The 27,853-nt window shown below is 38.1% G+C and overlaps 1 protein-coding gene across 2 annotated transcripts; it reads right to left on the bottom strand.

Moving 5' to 3' along the window:
- Nucleotides 1–26,782, bottom strand: LOC149835275 (CBS domain-containing protein CBSX1, chloroplastic-like). Of its 2 annotated transcripts, XM_090011787.1 has the most exons (8): nucleotides 26,398–26,782; nucleotides 10,826–10,913; nucleotides 10,676–10,740; nucleotides 9,479–9,527; nucleotides 2,456–2,511; nucleotides 684–799; nucleotides 473–530; nucleotides 1–381 (listed from the first exon to the last, which is right to left on the bottom strand). In XM_090011787.1, exons 1-8 carry the CDS (start codon nucleotides 26,635–26,637, stop codon nucleotides 310–312), a joined length of 744 nt encoding a protein of 247 aa, XP_089867913.1. In that variant the 5' UTR covers nucleotides 26,638–26,782; the 3' UTR covers nucleotides 1–309. The 2 variants fall into 2 exon arrangements, with proteins under 2 accessions (XP_089867913.1, XP_089867914.1); XM_090011788.1 differs by lacking the exon at nucleotides 473–530 and having other exon boundaries at nucleotides 26,398–26,781.
- Between the last annotated feature and the right edge of the window lie 1,071 nt (nucleotides 26,783–27,853).

Genomic DNA, 27,853 nt, shown 5'->3' with positions numbered 1-27,853 from the left:
TATCAGTAAAAAAAACCAAATTAATTAATAATTACTCCCTTCAACTCCCATAAACCACACAAGTTACAGAACCAACTCAATGAGTTCCGTGAAAGAATGCTTTTGGATTCAATCTTTGAGTTCAAACAAATAATAACGCTTAGAAAATTGGGATTATATCGGAATGCCACAGCATCATCAGCTAAAACCATTCAAGGAATGGAGACCTTCCCATAAATACCACCTGAGTTTTGTAATGTGGAAGTACTGAGGCGCATTTAGGACTGATTAATCACCTTCAGAGGACAGTCATTATGGTAGCCTCTGTCTCTAGTTATCCTCGCTTGCATGCTTTAGTTGAAGGGCAGCTCTAACCACATTTCCCCTGGTAATAATCCCAACCTATATGACCACAAAGCCAATCAGTAAACTAATATAACAAAAGATGAAGACCAGGCAGATGTATGGAGGACAAGCAACAAGCAGTTCTTACCAGCTTGCCTGCACTGTCCACTACGGGTAGGCGACGGAACTTTGTTTCAAGAAGTAGCCTAAAATTCAGAAGAAACACCATGGTTAACTCCCAGTGCTGGTAAATATATACCAACCAGAACCAGTAACCAGTTTCTTACATGACAAGCAAGGAGTCCCAAATAAGATACAAGATCAACTAAAAATTGAAGGAAAAACAAAGTGACAAGTACCTCGCAGCATCTTCCAAGTTTGTTGTTTCACGAACAACAAGAGGCGCGGACGTCATCACATCACCAACTACCTTGCCATTGGTTTTGTTCAATAACTTCTGTATCTCATTAAATGTCTGCCATGTAAAATACAGGTTTTGTCAGTAAATGGTAAAATCCTTCAGAACTGCAATTTACTGGTCATATCATCTGTAGCATTGGAAGCTGAATTTTAGATTCACTGTAGATAATGGAAAGACACGTGGCTAATCAAAAAAAGAGCATACATGGTACAGCCTCATCAGCAAATAATTTAAGCATGCATGGACCAATAAATGGTCCCTAGAAAGAAATGATGTAAAATCATGCAAGGTTATAAATATGATGCAGTAATAGCGCAAGTCCACGTCCTTTATGATAAATTTAACGAGGAAGATGGAGTGTGAAAACTGTTTTACTTTTTGCTCCTTTTGCACCTTCTCAACCCACCAATTCATGTGGATAGGTAAAATATAAGGGTTCTTATTAAAAAAATAATGTGAAATCAAGTACATCCATTAATCATGTGGCAGTAACAACACGATTTTTACCGGTACCAAACTTGGACCCAACCCGAGTTTCGATTAAGACCCACAATTTTCTAATATAAAAATGATAAAAAATATGGTTTTATCGAGTATGGTCTGAGTTTGGTTCATGTAGTTCTTATCGGGTTTGGGTATGGTTTTTCTTATAGTGGACACAATTAGACCTAGGTTTAGACCCAATACCATACCCAAAAATCTGGTCCAAGTCTTGTTCCACATGAGTCTGAACCAAATGAGACCCGTTGACACCTCTACCCACGAGGGTAACAAACATTCCTCTATAAAATGGTATAAAACATCATGTTTGTGGTCGGAGATGGATAATAATTAGGGAAGAGTGGTTATTAATGGTAATTGCAAAATGCAAGAGAACCTCAATAGAAGTCTTCTCCCCATGTTTTTCTTTTGAGATATTACCCCCTTACTGACAGTACCTATGTAACGCCCCAAAATTTTAACCAAAAAATATAACCATATATATATATATATACAACAAAAATATTCATTTTGGTTTTAGTTAAAATTTTGGGCAGGTTACAAGTATTCAAACTCATCATGGGACTAGATCCATTTCCTATATAGGACTTGGGTCTAGGTTCAAATCGTGAATTGGTTTCAACTCAGGAATCTTAATTCAAGATATAAAAGAGACAATACAATTCATGAACCAAATTAAAATGTTCATCAATTAAATGAATTATTTATAAATTTTGAACTCTAAGACCTGTAACAAAATAATAAGTCTTAATAATGGTAAATTCAAGGGAAAGTGCCAGAGTATGATCCAATACACATTGCTGTATTAGGAGTTTGACCTTCTACATCTATACTTGTGTTTTTGCTTTTTGCTTCCTACTGTCACCATTGAATCACTTTGTTGAGAAACCAACTTCCCAAATCTCTTCAGCATATTAATGATTTTCAGCTCTTCTATGTTGCTTTTGTCTCTTGGGAGACTTATCAAATCAGACATCTCAAGTTGCTTTTGTCCCCTAAATTTTCTTTACAATGGAGAACTCACTCCATCTTTAAGGCTCACAAAGCGCATGGGCGCTATACTTGCAAATACTTTACACAGAAAACAGTGAGCAAACAGAATTCAAAGACATCATCATGAAAATATGTCAACCAGAAATGCATTGCTATCAAATTCTGAAAGCACAAGTCCATAAAAGAGATTAACCAAGGTTTATTACGTGAACATACTTTCCAAGTGCTATTAACTTCAGGAAATAAATCAGTCTCAGTTCTCCCGCCACCTCCTGTTACCAGGAAAAAAAAGCCAGATACTAGCCTTAATACAATGGACAAAGTTGGGGAAAAACAAAAAACTGCACCCTCCATGAAAATATCTAGAATCATGTCTAGCAGACAGCCACCATCAAATATATGCATGTAACAGACAGCAACACGATTAATGATGTTCAACAAATTAGAAAGCTGTATATAAGAGAGCACTTCCACACACTTCCGAGGAACAAATGGCAGCAATATGGCAATGAAATTGCTTGCAAAACCAAGTTTCAAAATTCAAATGAGTTTAAAACCTCAATAAATTAGAAAGCTGTTTCTAAGAGATCACTTCCACACACTTCTGAGGAACAAATGGCAGCAATATGGCAATGAAATTGCTTGCAAAACCAAGTTTCAAAATTCAAATGAGTTTAAAATCAGTCGGTTGTCCCATGCTTTGCACATGTGAAAGGATATGCTCATGCAGGGCGGATACAAGGTTCAACAGTCAAATAAATTTTCAAAGCACAAATTTATTGATATCTCAAACTAAATCCAACTCAAATATTTTGTTGGATCAGGTTTGGGCCAACAAACGAGATAACTTGATTATAATTTAATTTTGGAACAAAGTTTAGATCTGACCTAATTGTATAGGGTCTAGGCTGGGCCAAGGAGAAAGCTCTAGCACAGATGCATAAGTGGCCTATTGATACCTATACCAATTGATTGGTTAGCAGGAGAACCTATACCTTGATTCTGAGTTGAAAGAGAAAAGACATGTTTTGCAACATTTAATTAAGATTTTTGAAAAAATGTCCAATCAAGTCTGTTTTGGATTGAACTTTGATCTGGCTTATCCTCATTATCCTGCCTAGTAGGTTAAACGGGCAAGTCATAGCTGAAGTTTATGCCTGATGCCAGAGGACTCAAGCTTAATCCCAACCAGTCACTATCACAGAGTTGGGCCGTGTAGTTTCACCGTCAACCCTGGTTGAGAGAGAGAGGGAGACAGAGACAGAGAGACTTGAAATTGTTGATGAATTCAGCTCTTGCTGCAATGGATCTAGCTGTGGATCCAAACCCATTTAGGATCAAATCAGAGAGAGAGAGAGAGATTTGAATCTGTTGAAGGATTCAGTTCTTGATGCAATGGATATAGCTGTGGACCCGAACTCATTTCAGACCAAAATTTGATATATCCCAAATCTTGGTTAAATCTCAGCATGGCAGCATGGTAACCTCAACCACTAAAACTTGTTTAAGACCGGTTTTCGAACAGGACATATGAAAAATAAACAGTTTTTAGACAGATGCAACACAGGTCCAACAAGAACATACTGATCAAATCAAGCTCCTAATTCATCAAGATCCTTTAGCTAGATAAACATCATAAACTGAAATCTGACAAGTCACTAGCATACAGCCATATGCAAAGTAAGAAAATAAATAAATAGGTCAAGTTAAATCAATCACATAAACCTTATAAACCCAACCAAATTATCTTAGTTCACATCCTTTCATGGGCCTAAGTTTTACCATTATTGGAATGATTGAGGTCAACTTGGATAAAGCACAACCCCTTGACCAGGGTTACCGGAAGCACCCATATACATGGGGAAGCGAAACGCTGCGCTTCCGACCGAAATATTAGGGGAAGCGACATTTTAAAATGGAAAGTGAGCTTCCCCATTAATTGAACTGCAAACTAATAGCATAATTTGGTATTATTCATTCAAGCAAAAAATGGGAAGTTGATTTCAACAAATATTGCATTATCAATTTTTTGTTCAAACAAATTAAGGTTGGGATATTTGAACTACACAAACCTAATAAAATGTAAAGTTTATTTAGTAATGAGAACAAAGCTCTGTTGGATTTAAAATTTAAATGCTTTTGAATTAGTAAATACATACCCAATTAGCTTGATGAAATGCCCTCCCATCTTGACATACCAGTCCAAAAAAATTAGCTACTAAAATAAGTAATGACTATTCATGTGAATCGCAGTCAATGTATCAAGTCTGATAACCCAGACTGAATTCAATGGGTTGGCAGGTTAGGGCCCATGAATTTAGATGTAACTTTACTCCTTTTATGAGTACCGAACATGGATACTCCATTTTAGCCCCCATACCATGGCCCCTCATATGCTAGTTATACTGAAAACTTTCATAAAAATCTGTATCCCCGTGTCGGCAGCTATATCCATGTGACAGCGCAGGAAATTAAACAATCCAAAATTTATGAATCAAATATCTACTACACCACAGCGTGATGGTAGTGATAATAATAATAATAATATAAGAAGAAGAGGAGGAGATATTTAAGATTTTCTATTTCTTATTGGTTGTTACTTCATCAATAAAGCATTTCTTTATTTAGTCTTACGCTTTACGCCTCGAGGGTTTATTTTACTTTTTATATCTTAATTTCATATTTTTTAGTACTTATTTGAGATTTTCTATTGCTTATTGGTTGTTACTTCGTATTTTTACGAGATATTCTACTTCTTATTGGTTGTTACTTCATCAATAAAGCATTTCTTTATTTAGGCTCGAGTGTTTATTTTACTTTTTATCTATGTCACATGGGTGCGGGTGCGGGGATTCGGCACTTCCAAAAAACCCGGGTGCGGGGGTGCGGCAGGGGCAAAAATGTAATATATATATATATATATATATATATATATATATATATATATATATATATATATATAATTTTGATGTTTTAACAGTTAACAGTAACACTAATAAAATAAAAAACAATTATCGTGAGTACATTTTAAAAAACAAAAATTATATATATGCTAAAATTCATCATTATAAGACTGTATTAACCAAGCTTAATCGAGTTTCTTCATTAAGCTCTACTGGTCTGAGCCGAGTTTAATAGTTTAATCGAACACTGCTGGATGCATATATGGTTTTAATTTTTTGCTATTGAATCAGACAAATATCAGGATTTGATGGATATTTGATTACATATAAAAGAACCAAATAAGATACGAACACCAGTCCAAACGAGGCGAGACCCCATTTTCCCCCTGGCCAGGACATATATGCTTGGTTTTCCATCCGACTCTTTTAGTTATTCTCTCTTAGTTCCGTAACTGAGCTACTTTTGAATGGTAACCAAGTTGGTCATCCCTGAAGAAAGGTTGTATTGTCCATGATCATTACATCCTGCCCCAAAATCTGGCAGCTCATTGGCTTTAGATATTTTGTATTAATTTTTGTAGTACGTAACCTCTAGCCCAGCGCATATCTCGAATGAAATCAAAATCTGATTTAATATTTGCAGGCAGGTACAGTGGACTGCAATCTGTACGGGCCAACATGGGCATGATTACCCTTTTGCCTTCCTGAACCCTCTATTTTAACAGAACCATTTGTGCTCTCTTCAATTTTCAAGATACAGTATGGTTGTTCTCTGAGACCATCCAGATTTTCATGAAAAGTTAAGCTCTCATCAACTACGAGAGGTGTCAGATCTTCAGTAAAAGGTGAGAATGATGAAGAAATCTACCAGGTGTAGTATCAATGCACTGCCTGATTCGCTCCCCATCAAAGTTGCGGTGAGGACTAGCATCCTGTCCAAGAGATGGAGGTATCTCCCCACCGCAATCCCCTCTGCAGATTTCGATGAGGATCATTTCCCTTCGACCACGAAGCAACTCAAGAGACAGAAGAAGCTCGGCGAGTCACACTCACCGCTAGAAGGAACCGATCTCTTCACCGTTGCCAATCAATTCTTGTTGAACCAGGCACCTTCGCAGGTTGAGCCTGCGCTTGACCCAAAGAAACGATTTGGAGAAGAGACTCCTTGGTAGTTGGCTACGGCATGCGGTTGCCGTAAAGAAAGTTGAAGAGTTGTGTCTCGAAACTCGCCATGTTGACAAACCAGTTCCTAGGTTTTCTGGCTGTCATGCTCATTTCAGCGGGCCTCATTTTTTTCAAGTCCAAAAGTTGGATATAAATGACCTTGGGTGTGATGACCGCACCCAGGGTTGGGTTGACCGCACCGGGTGCCACACCCGCACGCGCACCCGCATCACGTCGCGTCAACGCAGGTGCAGCACCTGGTTGGCCGAATCCCTGTGACATAGCTTTTTATATGTTAATCTCATATTTTTTAGTACTTATTTGAGATTTTCTATTGCTTATTACTTTATAGGACATTATATTTTTCAATTATATAATTAGTTTCAATTGTGTAATCAGTTTCTTAGTTACTTTTATATATTAATCTCATATTTTTTAGTACTAATTTGAGATTTTTTATTTCTTATTAGTTGTTACTTCATCAATAAAGCATTTCTTTATTTATTTGTATTTTTAGATATTTTTTATACTTTTTTTAAGTTTTCAAAAAAAAAAATTGAGGCTTACGCTTAACGCCTCACCTTAGTTTCTGGTGGAGCGCCTCGCTGCGCCTCAATGCTTTTCACAACACTGGGTATAACATTATGGGATTGATGATGACATGTGATAGCTATGGTGATTGTTGGGTTTTCATGGGTATAAATTATGATGATAGTGATGCATTGACAGCAAAATAAACATTATGAAAATGATAGGAGGTTGTGTAATCAAAAGCACCGACTAGTCCGCCTAGTCAGAGTAAAACGCCTAGGATTTACAATTCCTAGGTGAGTACCTTAAAAGGTGTCTGTTTTGCCAACTAGGCATCAACTAGGGCACCTAGTTAGCAACTAAACCGCCCTCACCTAGGTGCAAGGGCAGTTTAGTCATTTATTATTATATATATTTTAAACATACAAAGGGAAGAGTTAATTTCGAAAGATTATATATATATATATATATATATATATATATATATATATTTGTGTATGTGTGTGCGTTAATTTGTTTCTGATGAATTTTCTGTTAAAGGTTGAAAGTGAGATATATATATAAGTAATTTGTGTTCTATATATGCGAGTTATTGTAATTTTTTTATAAAAACCTGAAAGCCCATTTAGTATTACTAATTAGGTAATATGTTATTTATGTATGTATGTTTTACTGTGTTTTTGTGACTTTTTCTCTAAAAGACCAAAAGCATATTTTGTTGATTATACCAAGGTTACTTGTATCGTACCGATCGTACGATACGCATCGTAACTTTGAGAGAAACCGATACGATACACACTTATATCGCGATACGAGTGTGTATTGTATCTGTATCGGGTGTATCGTACGATACAACCCTATATCGAAGCGTATCATAGGATACACCTTTAGTGCACTTTAAAAAAACCGAAAGTTATTTTTTTACTTTTTGAGTTTTAAATACCTCTTGAGGGCCGAGTCTCTCATTTGTGTAGAGGCCATTAAAGGAGAATTTATACACCCTAGAAGCCGTGAAAGCGATTTGGGGGTCGATCCGTGCAAAAAAAAGAGGTTTTTTGCAATTTTTTCAAGCAAGAGTGCATTTTCATCCTTTTTCCACTCCAAAAAGTGGGTTAAGGTAAAAAATCTCTATTTTATGTGTGTAAACTTATTGTTAAATTTTTGTATGCTTATATTTTTACTTGGTAGTTAATTGGTTATGTTTTATTTTAGATCGTTCGATGTCATGTTTATGTTCATCTTATAGAGATGATCCTGAATGGCAATACTTTAGAAGCATGGATGATGTATCACGACCAGGGTCATCATTAGAGGTACACTGCATAGATTTAAGCAACATATTGCAGGTCTTCGTCAAAATACACGTCTATGTGATTATCCATTTATTTTTGCTCCTTTTCGTGCTGAAATTGTTGAACTAGAAAAAAATTCAAAGAAGAAGAATTTTACAAAAAATGCAAAGAAATTTCAACCATTGTTCCAAATTCTGAAGATGATGATGACCCACTTGCCAAAAAAATGGACGAAGATAAAGAGATCATTGTCCAATAATCGGATACAACACAGAGGAATTATTGTCCTAATGTTTGGCAAATAGGCTCTAGAAGATGGTTTAGTTTATAGTTTAAAACTTTAGAGATGGAGATTAGCATGTAAGACGTTGATTAAATTTAATGTTTTTAGTTATATGAACTCTTAGTAGTTTAGTTATGATTTATGTCATTTTAGTATGACCTGGATGTGAATCTAATATTGTTAGTTAAGGCTTTAATTGTGTTTAAAATTTAAATTATGTAGTTGCTTTTATTTACATTGTCAGTTATCAGTTGCATGATTTGTTATTAATTTTGGTAGGAGGAGGAGGAGGAGAAGATGATAATTATGATTATTGAGGTTTTATATAATATTTTATTTTTATTTTTGTAATATGAAAGTATGAGTCTTGTGGCATGTTCTTAATTGCAAGAGTTGTATGTAGCGCATAGAGACATAAAAGTCTCATATGTGATTTTATGGTTGCATTTTGTGATATTCATCATTGTTTCATGTGTTATGATTTTTTTAGAATTTTTGCTAATTTTTTCTGATTTTTTTTATTTTTTAGAAATTTTGGAAGTTTTTTATTAAAATTTTATGATATGATATGATACGCTGTTACCTTGGGCCTGACCGATATGGGTAACGATATGATATGTACAATCTTGGATTATAATGAATATGTGATGAATAATTGAGAATATATATTATGTTATATATTTGTGAAAGCATGTGTAATTGTGTACTTGTCTGATGAAAACATCTTATTACCAAAAGAATTAAACATATTTTTATGTATATTTTGTGTATTTTGTATATTTTTTATCAAGGTACCGACTAGTTCGACTAGTCTTGCCTAATCGTCGACTAATTTTTTAGGGGTGTACCAACTAGGCATCGCCTAGGGCTTTTGACTACATATATAAGAGATAAATTAATCAATGTTCATATCTTTTTCAAAAAAAAATCATATCAAGACATGCATGGCAATGGCAGTAGTTCTTTGATAAGGTTTAAAAAATTCCCATTGCCAAAAGCGAAAACGGTTCAAATATACATGCATCAAGTGATAGACATGAAGCTTTCTAAAGCTAATTACAGAAACCTGATATGGAGTCCAATGCCAATAAGTCATAATCTGATACCACTCCAACCTGCAATAAGTAGCTACGTTTGTTATGACTACATCAACAAATACATTTGACAAACATCAAAGTAACAGCAGTGAAATAACTAAAGCCTAGAAGTCAATCAATCAACCAGTCAATGTATGCAACATGGGCAGTATGCAGGGAATCAAGAAACAAGGTTGACAACAACTTCAGGTGTTCGCAGCAAAAAATTTGTGGACCAATTTTACCAACATAATTATGAAGACATTCAAGCCATTATTTTTCCAAAAAAATGTGATGATTTATCAAGTCAAGACCAATTTGGACCCAAGCAGTTTGGTATTGGAATATTTTATCTGGTTCACTCCAGAATCCAATGGATCAAACCAGAATAGTTCTGGTCAATGACCCACAATTTTACAGAAAAAAAAAGACATTGTTTTACATGCATAACAGCACAAAGTGTGCAAATATCCTCACTAAAAGTAAAATTCAAAATCTTAAACAGTTCAAAATGTACACCACTTAGGTATTCTTAGAAGTCAATGGTTGTAATAAAGCCATTGGTTTAGTAACACTAAGCATAGTATATACATAAGAATCTGAATATTTTTAGGAAGGACACTCCCCTTTTCAACCTCATCATGTTCAAACTTTAAATTTTGGTAACCATGATAGCGTATCTATAAGAAATGATCTTACAACCATAGGAAACCAGGTTGCTCTTAGAATGGCAAAAAGAACAACTTCTACTGGTATACCATGTAAGAGTTACTTGACCTGAGTTTGTCCAATCAGTCTTGATATGCTAAGTTGACATTATTCATCCAATCTAAGTGGAAATCATGAGTGCAAGCTATATCAGCTCAATTTGCATTGCAATCACGTGATCCAAAAACCATTTTCTACTAAACAAAGCATGCAGTTGCAAGGTCTGATCCCAAAAAAAAATCAAAATAATGGAATGGTGTTTTCTACTAGATATGACATGATGGCAACATGAGCAATTATTATCCCTATATAAGACTTTTGAAATTTATCAAGTAATTACTCCCATGAGCATGCCATAAACCATATAAGAGAATGACAAATATATTAAGGGATAATTGATATCTCTATCAATTTCTAGTCATAAATCAATCATAGGAAAGCAATGACAAATAGATTGAGAACTAAATTGATATTTTTACCAATTTCCAGTCATTATCGATCACAGGAAAGCCAGTAATTCTCTTCTCTACAAGAAGTTCCAAAGCTGTTGATACCAAAAATAACAAAAATCATTATTAAGGAAATTGTAATTATTCATGCAACAAACAACTGTATCCGTAGGACCTTACCCTTATCTACAGTGGTGGTAGGTTTAACCACATGAAGATTCTCTCCCTTAGTCATAAACTCCCCAACCGTATAAACCTCATTCCTTGGCTGCAAATTGGTTGCAAAGGAAAGATATTGAAATTAGAACACAAAGGTATAGGGATGCAAACGGATCAGATTTTGAATCCCAAAATACATTGGGAAGTCGGATCAGTTCGGATCCAGGACAGCCAAATTTTGCAAATTTGGCTTCCTGAATCCGACCCGTTTGCAACCGTAGGTATAGTAGACAATTCCAAATAAAGAGCCTGCCAATGACACACTAGATGATTCCAAATAAAGAACCTTCCAATGAACGTAATGAACAATGAGGATTACAGATCACACAAGGCCTACTTTATAAAAGTGCAAGAGAAAATAAGCAATTTGCCAATTCCTTCATATAAAGACATGTTTTTCTCTTTTTTTATTCCTGTTAAGCATTAAAAAGCAAAACTGATACTTGAATTGCCCATTAAAGGTCATGATTCACAAGAGAAGTTCTAATGCAAGTAGTTGACAGGATAAATGAACAAAATTTAACAAAAATAACAGTTTACTCATGTACTGATATGAATAAGTACCACTATATGTAACAGGGACATGCCTAAGGGGCTGCTGCACCCACGTCGACGTGACGTGGGTGCACGTGCAGCGGGTCTCGCCGCACCCAGTGAGGTCAACCACACTCAGTCTCATTTTTCGTCCCAAAATGGACTCTGTCAACTCTGACCAAGACCATTTTGGTCCAAAGTTTAAAAGTATAAAAAATATAAGAGGGGGAGGGCGGGTTTAGGGCACAATCCCCTTCGCTCCCCTCTTTTCACCACTACCATCGCTGTTCATCGCCACCACCATCTCTCTCTCTCTCTCTCTCTCTCTCTCTCTCTCTCTCTCTCATCCTTACTTTCCTCCCTCCTTATCGAGGACCTTAGGGTGGGTTCAATTTCACATCATATATATATATATATATATATATATATATATATATATATCATCCTCTAACCCAAGTTTTTTGAAATTGTTGCATAGCCTCATCCGCACCCAGACCTATGTGACATAGGTGCCATTCAAATACAAGCAGCACAGATGTACATGCATCCAATGTAGAATTGGCAACCTGTGTTGCTTAAGTTCCCACAAGTGAATTCTTTCATCAACAATTCACACGTACACCATATTTGTCCCTGCAAAAACCATGTCATAATGCATCCTAACAGACAAGCTAAAACATGCATAAGACATAATCCATCATATGCCATGAATCATTCATGATCTCCCTAATGATCTGAAGATTTGCTTTTCTACACATTGATCTTCTTGTTTTTTCATTGACATGACTGTGCTGCATTATTTAATGATCTTGGAGTATTGAGCTGGTAGTCATATTGTTTCAATGTGGTGTTTAGATTATTCAAAGTTATATATTTAAGAATCTAAACACATATCCATATAACAGATTGGATGTCCTACTTTCAATAAGATTGCCGTAACCATATCTCATATCCATATAACTTGACTTGTGTTTATGCCTATCGGGAATAAACATCAAATGTTTCAAAGCTGGCTTGAGGGCCAGCCCTATCTAGATGTGGTTTTATCTATTGTGTATAGGGGTGGCAATCGGGTCGGGTTGGCGTGTCAGCATACCTCAACCCGAACCCGACCCGTTTATTAAACGGGTCGGCTGTGGCAAACACGAACCCGACCCGTTTAATAAACGGGTAACCCGACACGACCCGCCAACCCATTTAATAAATGGGTTGGGTCGGGTAAACGGGTTTTCAGGTTCGCGGGTCGGGTTGGCGGGTTGACGGATCGGGTTGGCAGGTAGGCGGGTTGGCGGGTTGACCCACCCGCCTAACCCGTTTATTAAACGGGTCAGCCGGGTTGGCGGGTTGGCATACCCCCAACCCGAACCCGACCTGTTTAATAAACGGGTTACGCGGGTCGACCCGTTTATTAAACGGGTTGGCTTAAGCCCAACCCGAACCCGCCTAAGAGGCGGGTTAGCGGGTCGTGTCAGAAATTGCCACCCCTAATTGTGTACAAACACAAATAAAAACACATGCTATAAATAAGAATTTTGTCTTTATTTATGATTAAGTCAAAGTTTGGATCACAAACTGTTTAAACTTTAAACTAAGACAATGAATAAAGAGGGATAGATGGTGGGTGGGAGAGGATGAAGAGAAATAGGCATAAGGAGGATGAAGATTGGGCATGGTGGTGGTGATGGTGGTTGGTGTTGAGGTGGTAGTGGTGATTGTGGTTTCAGTGTGTTGAAGATGGTGAGTGGTGGTGGTGGTGGTGGTGGTGGTGGTGGTGGTGGTGGTGGCGGTGGTACAGTACTGGCAGCATTGGTGATGGTGGTGGCAAAGAAGAGTTAGCAGTGATGGTGATGGCAAAGAAGAGTTAGCAGTGATGGTCGTAACAGTGATGAAGGGGTAGTGGTGATGGTCGTAGTGCTGCTGCTGGTGTTGGTGGTAATGGTGATGAGGAAGGGGTAGTTGGTGGTGGGGGTAACGGTGATGAAGAAGCGGTGGCGATGGCGGTGAAGAAGTAATGGTGGTAGTGGTGGAATGAGATGAGAGATAAATAGAAATAGAAATAGGTGAACTATAGATCAACAAGAAATACCATCAATCTCCTTTCATCTTTTCCCCATGCATTAGGAAGGAATACCCCTATTCTTCAACGAAGAACTGCCAGAGAAAACAGACAAAGAAGAAGGGTCAAACAGTCCAACCCCACATCACTAGCCAGTAAACGAAACAATCGCCTAAATGTTGGATTTAGAAATCCACCGAAAACTAAAGCAGGATCGAATACATGTTCTCGCTAAACCGTTGAAATAAAAAACAGAATAAAACTAAAAGCGGGAGCGATACCTGAATCCATAGTGCTCTGGTTGATCGTTAACGGGTATGATCTTCCAGAACCTGTATATATGGTCATTTTTCTTTCTCTAAACCCGACAAGAGGGACTAAATCTCTTTCTGACAATGGAGAGTTTGAAGGGAGAGTGAGGGCCTATAATATAAGGTTTGGGGACCATAACCTAATGTATTTAGGAGTCTGTCTCCAACTCAACCCATTACAGAGTTGTACCATAGTGTACCATACCATATGAGATACCACAGAGCCCATCCTGATTGGATCACATAAACTGGGCCCGAACCTAGGTCAGTCTTATAATGTATGGTTCAACGTATGCAGGCCCACACGATTTTCTAACAATCTTCCACTTGGGCCACATACGTAACCTTATAATCACATATTTAGCTCAAAAAATTGATATCTCTACCAATCTGGTTCATTGATTACGTCAACATAAAACTAAAGTGATCTTCATTACAAATAACGTAATTGGACCCATCAATAATCACGTATATTGAGACAACCAAATGACATGGATCAAGTATGGATGTGAAGCATGGAAATTACATGCAATGTGATGAAACATGCCTATTTCCAATTGGTCCTATTGAAAACTTTAGTGAGATCACAACATAATAAGTACAGAACGTAACTGAAACTTTAACTTTATACCAAAATGGCAAAAGAGAACTTTATTATATCATAGAACGTCCAAATACAAACTCCCACTAAACCAGCATATCATAAAATGATAAAACACCCATACGAGCAGTATGCTCGTGAAAGACCTTGAGTGGCAAACCTTTAGTAAGCAGATCCGCAATCATGGAGTTTGTGCCAATATGTTTTATTGATATTTGACCATTCTGCACTCTTTCTTTAACAACAAGGAACTTAATGTCAATATGTTTTGACTTTGATGAGCTCCTGTTGTTATTGAAATACAGCACTGCTGAATTATTGTCACAAAATAACTTTAGCGGTCTTTCAACATTATCCAAAATCCGCAACCCTATGACAAAATTACGTAGCCATATTCCATGGTTGGATGTCTCGTAACAAGCCACGAATTATACTGTCATGGTGGAAGGAGCAATGAGTGTCTGCTTAGCACTCCTCCAGGAAATAGCTCTCCCGGCCAACAGAAAAACATAGCCTGACGTGAATCTGCGATTGTCTTGACATCCCGCAAAGTCAAAATCAAAATACCCAATGATCTTCAACTGATATGACTTCCTGTATGTGAGCATGTAACATTTGTTCTTTGTAAATACTGCGTAACCCGTTTTGCTGCTTTGCAATGATCCATACCTAGGTTACTAAGATATCTGCCCAACATTCCAACAATGTACGCTAAGTCCGAACACGTACATACCTGAGCATACATAAGACTCCCCACAGCAGATGCATAAGGAATATGTTTCATAACCTTAATTTCATACTCGTGTTTGGGGCACTGAGCGAGACTAAACTTGTCTCCTTTAGCAACGGAAGTATCCTCTGGTTTGCAATCATTCATGCCATACATTTCTAGAATCCTTTCGATATAGCTCTTTTGTGATAATCCAAAAATACCCCAAGAACGGTTTCGATGTATTTGGATCCTTAATACAAAAGAGGCATCCCCAAGATCTTTCATTTCAAATTTCTTTATCAGAAATCCCTTGGTTTCGTGCAGTATGCCTATATCATTATTGGCAAGCAATATGTCATCCACATACAAAACCAGAAAAATAAATTTACTCGCACTGAACTTATGGTATATGCATTTATCAACCATATTCATCTCAAAACCAAACGAGAGGACAACTTGATGAAATTTATGATATCACTAACGGGAAGCTTGCTTAAGTCCATAGATGGATTTCTTTAGTTTACAAACCATCTTCTTGGCATCGCCTGAGACAAAATATTCTGGTTGGACCATGTATATTGTCTCATCGATGTCCTCATTAAGGAATGGGGCTTTAACATCCATATGGTGTAGCTCTAAGTCATAATGAGCCACAAGTGCCATCATAATCCTGAAAGAGTCTTTCGTAGAAACCGGAGAGAAAGTCTTTGTATAGTCAATGTCTTCTCTTTAAGTAAACTCTTTTGCAACAAGACGGGCCTTATATGTTTTCACATTACCCTTTGAATCTCTTTTGGTTTTAAATATCCATTTGCAACCAATGGGTTTCACACCTTCAGGTAATGGGACAAGATCTCACACGTCATTGTTACTCATGGATTTAATCTCTTCATGCATTGTTTCAATCCACTTTTGAAAGTTAGATTTTTGTGTGGCTTGATGGAGGTTGATTGGATCATCTTCCATTAGGCCAGTATCACCTTCATGTTCTTGTAGAAAGACAATATAATCATCTGAAATTGCCCTTCTTCTCTCTCTAATGGATTTCTTTAATGGCACTGGTTCTTGAGGTTGTTGAGTTTGAACTCCAGGAATAAAAGATTGATTTTGGATAGAGAGATCTAAAGCATTACCTTGATCCGGATTTGTGGGAACAATGTCAGGAATGAAAATCTGATCATTGTCATCCACAACTATAGGAAGAGAAAGAGACTCTTCTTCAAAAGCAATATATTTTACTTTATCACTCCCCCAAACTCAGCACCCTCAAAGAAACAAGTATTTTTCGTTTCGAAAAAAGATTTATTCGCAGGGTCATAAAACTTATAGCCCCTGGACCTTTCAGAATGCCCAACAAAGTAGTAGCTAACCGTTCTGGAATTCAGTTTCTTTTCATATGGCCTATACGACCTAGCCTCAGCTGGACATCCCCAAATATAAAAATGTTTTAAACTAGGCTTTCGGCCTATCCACAATTCATATAGGGTCTTGGTTACTGCTTTAGAGGGTATCATGTTCAAAACATAGGATGCAGTCTTTAATGCTTCTCCCTAAAGGGACTCTGGTAAGGTAGAAAGAGAAATCATACTCCATACCATATCCTTAAGACTCATGTTTTATCTTTCAGCAACACCATTCATGTTAGGAGTGCCTGACATGGTATACTGAGAGACGATGCCACATTCCTCTAGGAATTTAGCAAAAGGCCATAGACGTTGTTCACCTGATCTATCATATCTACCATACTACTCACCACTACGATCAGATCTGACAACCTTAATTCTTTTGTCAAGTTGGTTTTCAACTTCGGCCTTAAACGATTTGAATACATCAAGAGACTGAGACTTTTCATGAATTAAATATAGGTACCCATAACGAAAATAGTCGTCTATGAACATAATAAAATATTGTTGACCATTTCAAGAAGCCATAGGGAAGGGTCCACAAATATGAATTAGTTCTAAGACGTTTGTTCTCCTTTCGTCACCTAATTTTCTTATGTTTGTTCGTTTTCCTTTCATAAACTCAACACAAACCTGAAAGTCAATGAAATCAAGGGAACCAAGAATCTCATTTGACACAAGCCTTTCAATTCTTTGTTTAAAAATATGACATAAGCGCTTATGCCATAACAAAGCAGAATTTTCATTTGTTAATTTTTGTTTTGTACCACGGGAACTTAATTGTAAGGTTTCATGAAATAAAGCAACAATATCAAGCAAATAAAGGTTATCAACTGTAGATAAAGAATTGGTCCCAATAAGATTCGAATCAAGAAACAATTTAAATTCATTATTTTCAAATAGACAAGAATAACCGTATTTGTACAAAATCAAAATAGAAACCAAATTCTGCCTAAAAGACGACACAATAAATGTTTCTTTCAAATCTAAATAATTTCAAGTTTTTAATAACCTAAATGTCCTTATTGCCTCAACTTCAACTATTTTGCCATCGCCCACATAGATGAATCTTTCAACATCAATTGGCAGTCGACAACTTAAGCAACCCTGCATACACACTTATGTGAGTGGTAGCACCAGAATCCATCAACCAAGTGTGTTCGGGCACAGAAGTCAAATTAACTTCAGAACAAACCAAAGTAAGAAGCGTACATTTCTTCTCACGTCAAGCATGATACCAGGTACAATCCTTCTTCATGTGACCCTCTCTTTTGTAAAAGAAACAACTAGACTTTGGGTCCTGATGTCTTTTTTGTTTCTTCTGCGATTTAGGGTCAACTACAGCTTCCTTAGTCATTTTCTTTTTCTTAAACCTGTCTTTGGAGGTTACTGCTAAATGAGCACTCTCCGTCTTCTCTTGCTTCATCCTATCCTCTTCTTGCACACAGTGAGAAATGAACTCATTAAGAGTCAATTTTCCTTCTAACAGTTATAACTGACCTTAAATTGGTTGTACTGTGCCGGAAAGAATATTAAAACAAAATGCACGAGTAAGTCCTCAGACAACTCTAACCTTAGTGCCTTGAGTTTTGAAGAAAGATGAGACATCTCCATGATGTACTTGTTAAAATGCAAAATATTTTTGTATTTTTTATTTTTTATTTTTTATTATTTATTTTTTGTATTTTAACTATCTAGTTCAAATAGATTTAGATAGTTAGAGTTTTGGTCAAGTCCCGGTTGGAACTTGACCAAACTCTAGCCGTTGGAGCTAGTCCAACGGCTAGAGGGAGGGATCCTTATGAGCTCTCCCCTCCTCTCTATTATAAATAGGGGTACATCCCCCATTGTAACTCACTTGTAGAAAATGTTTTTTAAGCATTTCACATTTTAATAAAAATTCTTATTTTTTTTACTTTTGTGTTTTCCATTTTTACCCTTTTACGAGTCTTTTGTGAAGTGTCTTTCTAGACACTTGTTTGCTTGGTTCACGTGCTTTGGTGAAACACCACCACTTTCTTACATGGTATCAGAGCCGCGAGATTATTAGATCTTGGAGAAAGTCTACCTCGGTTTCAGTGCCCCTTGTGCAAAAGGTGTGTTATCACCTTGTTCTTACAAAAGTGTTTCGTCACTTGGAGAGAAGTGTTTCATCACTTCATTATCGGCTTCAAAACGTATCATTTGAAGGGCTTCAACATCATTGTATTGTATTTCTTTCCCTTCTGACACATTTTTTCTTTCCTTTTCGTTTCTTTTCTTTTATCCTTCTTCTTTCTCACCCCTTGTAAACGATGGATGACAATGAAAAAGTCACCATCATCCCCATGAAATTAAGTGACACAAACTATGTAACGTGGGCTTCAATCATGAAGCACCACATATGGGGTAAAGGCTTATGGGGAATCGTGGATGGTTCTGATTCGGAACCTAAACTATCCCTTACCAAGAAAGAGGGAGATAAGGAGGTCCCATTATCGGAGGAAGAGAAAATCAAGGCTTTAGCCTCCTATGAAAAAAAATGGAAAGAGTGGAGAATGGGACATGCAAAAATAATGTCATGGCTTATCAACAGTGTTGACATTAAAAAATGTTCTAGTCTTTCCAAGTTTGATCATGCCGATAAGGCATGGGAATACCTTAAAAATATATATTCCCTTAAAGATATTGTATGTGCAATGTTCAAGATAAGGTTCAGATGATGACCCAAGGCGACAAATCAATTCGAGAATATTACAATGGGCTATACGAACTTTGTGAAGAACTCTCTTTTGAAACCCAAATGGCATTGTGCTGAGGATATTGAGCTTCGCCAAAAGCAGCCCGATGTTGAACATTTCTATCAGTTTATAATTGGGTTAAGGCCAGAATTTGAGTCCACCAAATCGGCCCTCCTTCATCGTGGAAAAAATCTCACTATTGTGGAAACGATTGAAGAATTAGCAATAGAGGAAAATTGTTTTCGAAAAAGCACCCCTAAAGCTGACGATGATTCCGTCCTAGCAGTATCTAGGCCTGGGAACCATACTCATACTTACCGGCCACCTCACTTTGGAAGACAGAATGGTGAGTTTGACAAAAGGAAAGTTATTTGCCACCACTGTCATGAGTCAGGGCACTACAGGCCTCAATGCCCTAAACTAAAAAGGAGGGATGAAAAAAGGGTCGCCACTATTGACGTCGAGCCAAAAGATCAAGATGTGTCTTTCCATGGCTCAATTGATGGAGATCCTCCAACCTCTTCTCAAAGGGGTATCATCTTCAACTTATGCCTCAACTGGAACGGCAGTTGCATCTGTTTCCGGTCCAGGTAATTTTTTTTGGCTTTTAGATTCTGGTGCTTCATTTCATATTACCCCAAATGACAAATGCTTATCTGAATGTCTTAAAAACAACTTAAGTATATCAAAAGTTTTCACAGCTGATGGAACATCTCTTGAAATAAGGAATAGGCTGTTTTGAAAATTATCAACGTTTTTGTATTCTCAATGTTAGATATATCCCAAAATTAAATTTGAATATTCTATTTGTTTCAAATTTCTGATTATGGATGTAATATATCCTTCTCTTCTGATGGTTGTTAGGTACAGGATCGTCAGTCAGGGAAGCTGACTCTGGAAGGCCATAGAGAAGGAGGACTATATTACATGGACTTTTTGGAATTACCAAAGAATGTTTTTTGTCTAAATGTTCAGAAATTGGAGATAGAATTATGGCACAAAAGACTTGGCCATCCTCATGTGTCTAAAATCCAATTCTTCCTAAGTTTGAGAAAATTTTGTAAATCTAAAAATTTTGCTTGTTCAAACTGCATTCTTGGTAAAATGAAAAGATTACATTTTTCTAGTAGAACCTTTGTCTCTACAAAACCTTTTGAGTTAGTGAATTCGGATGTTTGGGGACCCGCACCAATTATTTCTAAAGGCAGTTATGCGTATTATGTTATCTTCGTTGATGATTTTTCTAGACACACTTTGATTTATTTTCTTAAGCATAAATACGAGATTTTTATTCATTTTCAAATATTTCATAAGATGATTATTAATAAATTTCAAAATAATATCGTCATTTGTCGCACCGATTCAGGGGAAGAATTTATGTCTAGAGAATTTAAAAATTATCTTAATCTACATGGCATTACTCATCAACGATCATGCCCACACACACCTCCACAAAATGGTCTTGTTGAACGCAAGCACCGCCGCATTATGGAAACCACTAGGACTTTATTAATTGCAAGTCAAGTTCCAAAAGTGTTTTGGGTTGACGCAGTCCTAACTGCCACCTATCTCATCAATAGAATGTCACCCTCTTCTTTGAAAATTTTTTCTCCAATTGAGAAACTTTATTATTGAACATCAGACTACTCTAGGTTGAGAGTTTTTTGTTGCAAATGTTTTGTATTTACAGACAAAAATGATAATTTTTTTCCTCGGGCAATCCCATGTGCCTTTTTTGAATATGTTGAGAATAAAAAAGGTTACAGGTGCTATGATATTCAAAATGGCAAATTATATGTATCAAGAAATATGTCTTTTCTAGAAAAAGATAATGCTTTTGAGAGTGAAAAACCTAAAGATATTACTGAATATTCCTTTCTACTTGATTTAACCTCAAAATTTAGTGAAGAGGATTTCGAATGCAACTTTGACAATGATCAAAGCCCCTTTATTCCTGACACTGATAGCAGAGACCAAACCAGTAGGGATGTTGGATTGCAGTATACAAGATGAAGAGTTGGAGAACCGCATCCTCCATGTGCGTTAGAAAGGTTCTCCGAAGTTCCTCCTTGACGGACTTCTAGAATTTCTAGACCTCCCGACAAATTTGTTTCTTATGACTCCTTTTTACCATCATATAGGGTTGCCTTAGCATTAATCCAATCCTACGTTGAACCTTTCTCCTACTCTGAAGCCAAAAATCATAAAGAATGGGTTGAAGCTATGAAAGTAGAATTGAATGCTTTAGAAAAGGTCAGTACGTGGTCCATTCAAGATCTTCCTCTTGGAAAGAAACCTATAGGGTGTAGATGGGTTTATAAAGTCAAAACCAAAAGTGATGGGACCCTAGAAAGATATAAAGCACGACTCGTAACCAAAGGTTATGCTCAAGAGTATAGCATCGACTACGAAGAAACTTTCGCTCTTGTAGCCCGTATGACTACTGTCAGAACCCTAATCGCCTTGGCCTCTATTAAAAGGTGGCATATTTTTCAAATGGATGTCAAAAACGCTTTCTTAAATGGGAGGCTTGCTGAAGAAGTATACATGGATCCTCCACCTAGTATTTGTATTCCCACAGGTAAAACTCTTCGTCTTGAGAAAGCTCTCTATGGTCTCAAACAAGCACCAAAAACTTGGTATGACAGGTTTAGTCATGTTATGACAGATATTGGATTTCATTCTTGTTTAACTGGCACTGCTTTGTTTGTTAAGAAATCTGATGCAGGTATCATCATTCTTCTCCTCTACGTGGACGATATGATCATCACTGGTGATGACAAACAGAGAGTGGCAGATATCAAAACTCTTCTTAAAACTCATTTTAAAATGTCTGATCTAGGATTTTTAAGATATTTTTTAGGAATAGAAGTTGTTTATTCTCCTCGAGGATATATGATCTCTCAATCTAAATTTGCTTCTAATATTGTTTTCAGGTCTGGCATTACAGATGAAAAGACGATGGACACCCCTAAAGCAATTAATGTTAAAATGAAAACTGATGATGGAGAGTGTCTCGGTGATCCTACCCCCCTTCAGACAGCTTGTTGGAGCACTCTCCTATCTTTTCATCACTAGGTCATGTCGTACATACAACCAACAAGTTTCAGCATGCTCCCACCTCTGTTCACATAGGAGCAGTTCTACGTATTATTAGATATTTAAAGAATTCTCTTTCACGAGGATTCTTCGTGTTTACTTCATCATCGTTAGATTTAATTGCTTATATTGATGCTGACTGGGGGAGGTAATCCTAATAATAGGCACTCAACCACTGGTTTCTATGTGTTTTTAGGTGAATCTCTCATAACGTGGAGGTGCAAGAAGCAGCAACAGAAGGTTTCTCTATCCTCCACTGAGGCCGAATATCGAGCCATGACAACCACTACAATGGAGGTCGTATGACTCCGTCGTCTACTTGTGGACATGGGAGCTGCAGCAACACATGCTTCACGAATGTGTTGTGACAACAAGAGTGCAATCTACATTGCAAGCAACCGGACATTCTACGAATGCACCAAACACATTGAAATGGATTGTCACTATGTCAGAGAGGAGTACTTGAATGGAACCATTGATCTACCATATGTTACATCAGAATACCTGTTAGCAGATTTCTTCACCAAGCCTCTTGCAGCCCCCCGATTTCACTTTCTCTTAAACAAACTTTCGTTCGTTGTACGTAAGTTTGAGGGGGAGTGTTAAAATGTAAAATATTTTTTTATTTTTTTTATTTTTATTTTTTTTTATTTTTTTTTTGTATTTTAACTATCTAGTTCAAATAGAACTAGATAATTTATTTTTTTCTTATTTTATTTCTAGCTGTTGGACTAGCTCCAACAGCTAAAGGAAGAGCTCCTTATGAGCTCTCCCCTCCTCTCTATTATAAATAAGGGTACATCCCCCATTGTAACTCACTTGTAGAAAATGTTTTTTAAGCATCACATTTTAATAAAAATCTTTTTTTTTTACTTATGTTTTCCATTTTTACCCTTTTACGGGTCTTATGTGAAGCGTCTTTCTAGATACTTGTTTGCTTGGTTCAAGTGCTTTGGTGGAACACCACCACTTTCTTACAGTACTCCCGAATGTTTTATTTGCCCTTATACCTCATTGAGACAAGACTTGAAAGAAGAGTATTTGTCTTAGCCTTTTCGTTTTTCACAAAACATTTTTTAATTTCTTCAAGGAAATGTTTGGCATTTGCCACTTCAGACATGGTGCCTATGAAGGATTCAAGAATTGCATGTTTCATGATCATGAGACTCATGCGATTAGATTGATCCCACCGCTCGGAGTTCTTTTTATCCTCAGTAGAACTCCTGTCCGTAAGAGCAGGTGGTTGATCTTCTTGTAGTGCAAGATCCAGATTCATACATCCAAGCACAATCATAACATTTTCTTTCCAGTTCTTGAAATTAGAACCACTCAAAACAGGGATGAAATTAATGTTTGCATATATCATAGAAGCAGAAGTATTAACTGAATAAAGAACAAACAAACTCACAATTAGCATACATATTCACATGCAATAACATAAAATAACATATTTAAACAATGGTGAACCCCATTACAAGATACACAGCACAACATTAACACTTAGTCTTTGGACAAAAGTGTCAACTTGTAAGTGGTGCGCTCAATACAGTAATCAAAACATGGACAATCAGTCATGTCAAACAACGAGCCTTTCTTTAGACCGACTCGTTATTTGCATGGATAACCGAATGGTTGTCTCATATTTATTACTGAAAGTATACATTTGGGCTCGGCCAAATAGTAATCTTTCTTTGGGCCGATCATTATTCGCATGAATCGTAAATATATAACCATCACAATATTCTAAAATGAATTAACCTACACAACAGAGGTTACTTTGGCAACATATTGATTCAATTAATTCAATTTAAAATATCGGACCCAGAATGAGAAATAATACCAACGTTCAAATATGTCAATGGATGCACATGAACATAAAGGAAACACAATTATAATATGCATGGGGCCCGAAAGATTACCAAAAATAGCCCACCAAAATGACCCATGAAGCACAACAAATAGCCCTATAAAATCCTTAATTTTTTTTATAAGACTTGTGCATGAGTCTGGCTAAAACCCGGGTACGAGCCTGCACCACTGGGTCGAGTCCAACCAGATCTGACCTGCACAATGGTGCAGCTGACCCGGCTCAGTCCCCTAAAACCAAATGGGAACTGAACCGGTCAACAGCTCCATCATCGAACGGGACCTGAGCCGGTTCATCCTGACTGGTTACCGAACTCGGTTGAGGTCACCAAGGGGGGGCCTGTACCCAGTAATGAACAAGACCAAATAGGCCATGGCCCTACTGAAGAGGATGCCGAATCAGCCCTGGCCCGGCTGAGTCGGCTGAAGAGGGCGTTGTACCGGCACTAACCTGACTGAGCGGGCTGAAGAGGGAGTTGAACCGGCCCTAGCCCGACTGAGCTGATTGAAGAGAGTGTTGAACCGGCTCCTGGCCCGACTGAGCCCGCTGAAGAGGGCACTGAATCGGCCCCTGGTCCGACTGAGCTGACCAAAGAGGGCGCTAAACCGACACTAACCCGACTGAGTCGGCTGAAGAGGGTGTTGAACCGGCACTGACAATCTGAGTTAGCTAACATGCGTCGAACCGGCCCAAAGGCCATTTTGCCTAGTTTGACCCATATGCCTCGTCCCAGGTGGACAACAGTGCGACTTGTCAGAATCCAATGATACCCTAATGAATCGTCAAAAACTCACCGGTGAAGGGCCGAGTCTCATCGACGGGATGCTGAATCCGACAGCAATAGCCGCCGACCTGCGAAGATCGTCAGCCCTGGTCGAATCTGGCCTGGATGTTGGCAGACCCAAAAGACTGGATGGCATCCGACCTCTATCGTCCGGCGAACAGAAGAAAAGAGGGGGAACCTCCGTCGCCCGACGACCAAAAGGTAAGAGGCGACTCTCCCATCCTCCGGTGATGGAATCAACAGGGCACTCCACCGTCGGACATCCTGATGAGGGTCGTCGTCTGCCGCTTAACGAATCGAGCAGCCGATGATGCCTCTTGTCGTCCGGCGACCAAAAAAAATGCGGGGGAGGGTCGAATGGCCCTCTTGCATGCCCTTAAATATGAAGCCAAGCCTGATCGAGCGGTCACCTGAGTCGTCCATTGATCGTAGCAAGCAGATGGATGTCCGACGATCGAATCGGGCGTATGCTCAAACGGTGATCAGAAAAGAGGAAAGCCCCTCACCACCACTCTATGGAAGACTGTCGATTAGAGAGAAAAAAATGGAGAAGGCCCAAATAGCCCTTCTGCCCGATCGACAGAGTTAGGGTGAGCCCGATGGCTATCGTAACCGGCAAACCAAATGGGGACAGAACCCTATGCCACCCGGCAGTGGTCCGCAACCACAATGGATCACCGTCGTAAGAAAAATAAAATATATATGAAATCGTAAAAAAAAAAATTAACGATTCAACAAAAACATGCTCTCTGATACCAATTGTTGGATTTAAAAATCCATCAAAAACTAAAGCAAGATCAAATACATGTTCTCGCTAAACTATTGAAATAAAAACAACCTATATATAAGGTTTGGGGATCAGGAGTCTGTCTCCAACTCAACCCATTACAGAGTTATCAACACATAGTGTATCATACCATATGAGATACCTAAGGGCCCATCCTGATTGGATCACATGAACTGAGCCTGAACCTAAGACAGTATTAAAGTCTTCCAATGTGGTGGTTCAAAGTAAGTAGGCCCACACTATTTTCTAACACTAAAATCTTCAAAATATAAAACATCAAAAATTCAAACACTTCAATCGCCTAAAATAACTAAAAATAACAATGAAAACTACAGAAAAGTCGTAGTTCCTGGTGTTGCGCACCCTAGTGTAGTTCATTGACCCCAAATCTTTAACCTAGCAATTTCAAAGAGAAAAAAAAGAAATATCCACAAAAATTCACGGATAGACGATACCACAGACACCAAAAAAAAGCAAATCGCTAGTTCCGAACGCATGAATTTCATGGAAATAAATTTCAAATTCACAGAGAAACAGAGAAATGTTATAGGCGCCGTGAATTGTGAAGAAAACACTTGAGAACCGAAACAAATTATCAACAATAAAAAAGTGTCAAACCAGAGATATCAAGAAAAAAAAAGGAAAAAGGGTGGGCTTACAGCAGCCGAATTGACCATCAAGGAGGCGCTCCGGACGGGAATCCGGGAGGCGGCCATCACCGCCCCGTCAAACAACTCGCGAGGAAACCACGGCTTCCCTCTGTCCCTTGCACACGACCTCAGAGATCTCTTCGGGAAAGGATAAGAGAAAGGAGGAGACGAAGAAGAAGAAGAGGAAAACGAGGAAGGAGCACAAAAGCGAGCCCTAACGAGAGCGTCGGAGAGAATCACAGAGGCCATCTCCTCCCCCCGCCCTCTCTCTCTCTCTCTCTCTCTCTCTCTCTCTCTCTCTCTCTCTCTCTCAGCGAAAGCGTGGAGCGGGAAGGATGAGGAGAGAGGGAGCGTGGGAAGAAAAAATTCTAGAGAGCAAAAAAGAGGGTGAGAGACACCAGTGAGAAGCTTTACCTCCAAAAAAATCCTTTTTTAACTGTCGGGAAAATGCTTGTATTTAAGAAAAGACTGAATTATCCTTCGAATACTATGAAATGGCGAGTGGTGTGAAATCGGTTCGGATTCGAACCGGATCATGGTAGATCCGAATCGTAAGTCAAATTCTGGGGACAAGTCTGAACTCTAATATAATAGATTTTCTAATCCGGATGTGAATTTTGGATGCTATCAATCACGTAAGTCCGAAATTGGTCAGAATATACATTTGGATCCGGTTTTTAAGATCCACAACCTAGAATAATGTGTGGAAATCTAACCAAAGCCCCGACCTAGTCCAATTCCTCTGTGCCAGTAACTAGGATGCAAACTGGTGGGACTTGGATCGAAACTAAGCATTTCCAAGTCGGACTAGGAGAAGGTAATACCAAATCTGAATCAGGTCTGTTAATCTGATATATATTTAGTTAAATGGGTTGGATAATTCTTTAGATTTGGACTCGGTTCAGAATCATGATTGGGTTTGAATGCAAATCTGCATACCGAAACTCAATTTGATTATAAATCAGATCCTGTTTTCTTTACTGGGATCCAACTAAACTGGTTCGGATTCGGTTGGGTACCACTGACATCCCCAAAAGTATCTTTTTTTCTCAGAAAACGTAAATTTCTAATTTTTGAGTAGCAGTTTTCGCCTTTTAGACTGAAGGAAAAGAAAGAGACCAATAAGTCGATGAAGACCCGAAATATCTGGGTCCGAGAGTAGCCAAGTGGGCACAAAATGTTGCCAGCCACGTGGCGATTGCTAGGGCCTGTGGCTTGTTAGAGTAGTAATACGGAACACGCCAGACCCAACATCCCTTCCTCGGCCTCCACCACTGTCTGACAGTCTCTCCACCCCCTCTTGTTTCTGTCCACAATGCCCCTCCTCCCTACTTCACCCTCCGCCCCGCTGCCCTGGCAGTCCTTAGATGTGTGTGAGAGAGAGAAGATGGGTGAGTTAGGAATTGCACAGAAACCACGGACAGTTCTTGTTAGTTCAACCTGTTTACATGCTAAACTGGTTTAC

This window comes from Nuphar pumila, chromosome 6 (assembly GCF_984573655.1).
Source record: "Nuphar pumila chromosome 6, dmNupPumi1.hap1.1, whole genome shotgun sequence".
NCBI lineage: Eukaryota > Viridiplantae > Streptophyta > Magnoliopsida > Nymphaeales > Nymphaeaceae > Nuphar > Nuphar pumila.
Note: the sequence above shows the minus strand (reverse complement) of the source record. Positions and strands in the feature narration are given on the sequence as shown.

Bases quoted from the DNA above. Each gene is read 5' to 3' on its own strand.
- LOC149835275 (XM_090011787.1), bottom strand. From the start codon at position 26,637: ATGGCCTCTGTGATTCTCTCCGACGCTCTCGTTAGGGCTCGCTTTTGT. The intron at 9,528-10,675 runs GTAAAAATATCA...TACTTATTGCAG, and splicing joins TCGATAATGACTGGAAATTG to GTTGGAGTGGTATCAGATTA. The intron at 382-472 runs GTAAGAACTGCT...GTGGTCATATAG, and splicing joins TGGACAGTGCAGGCAAGCTG to GTTGGGATTATTACCAGGGG.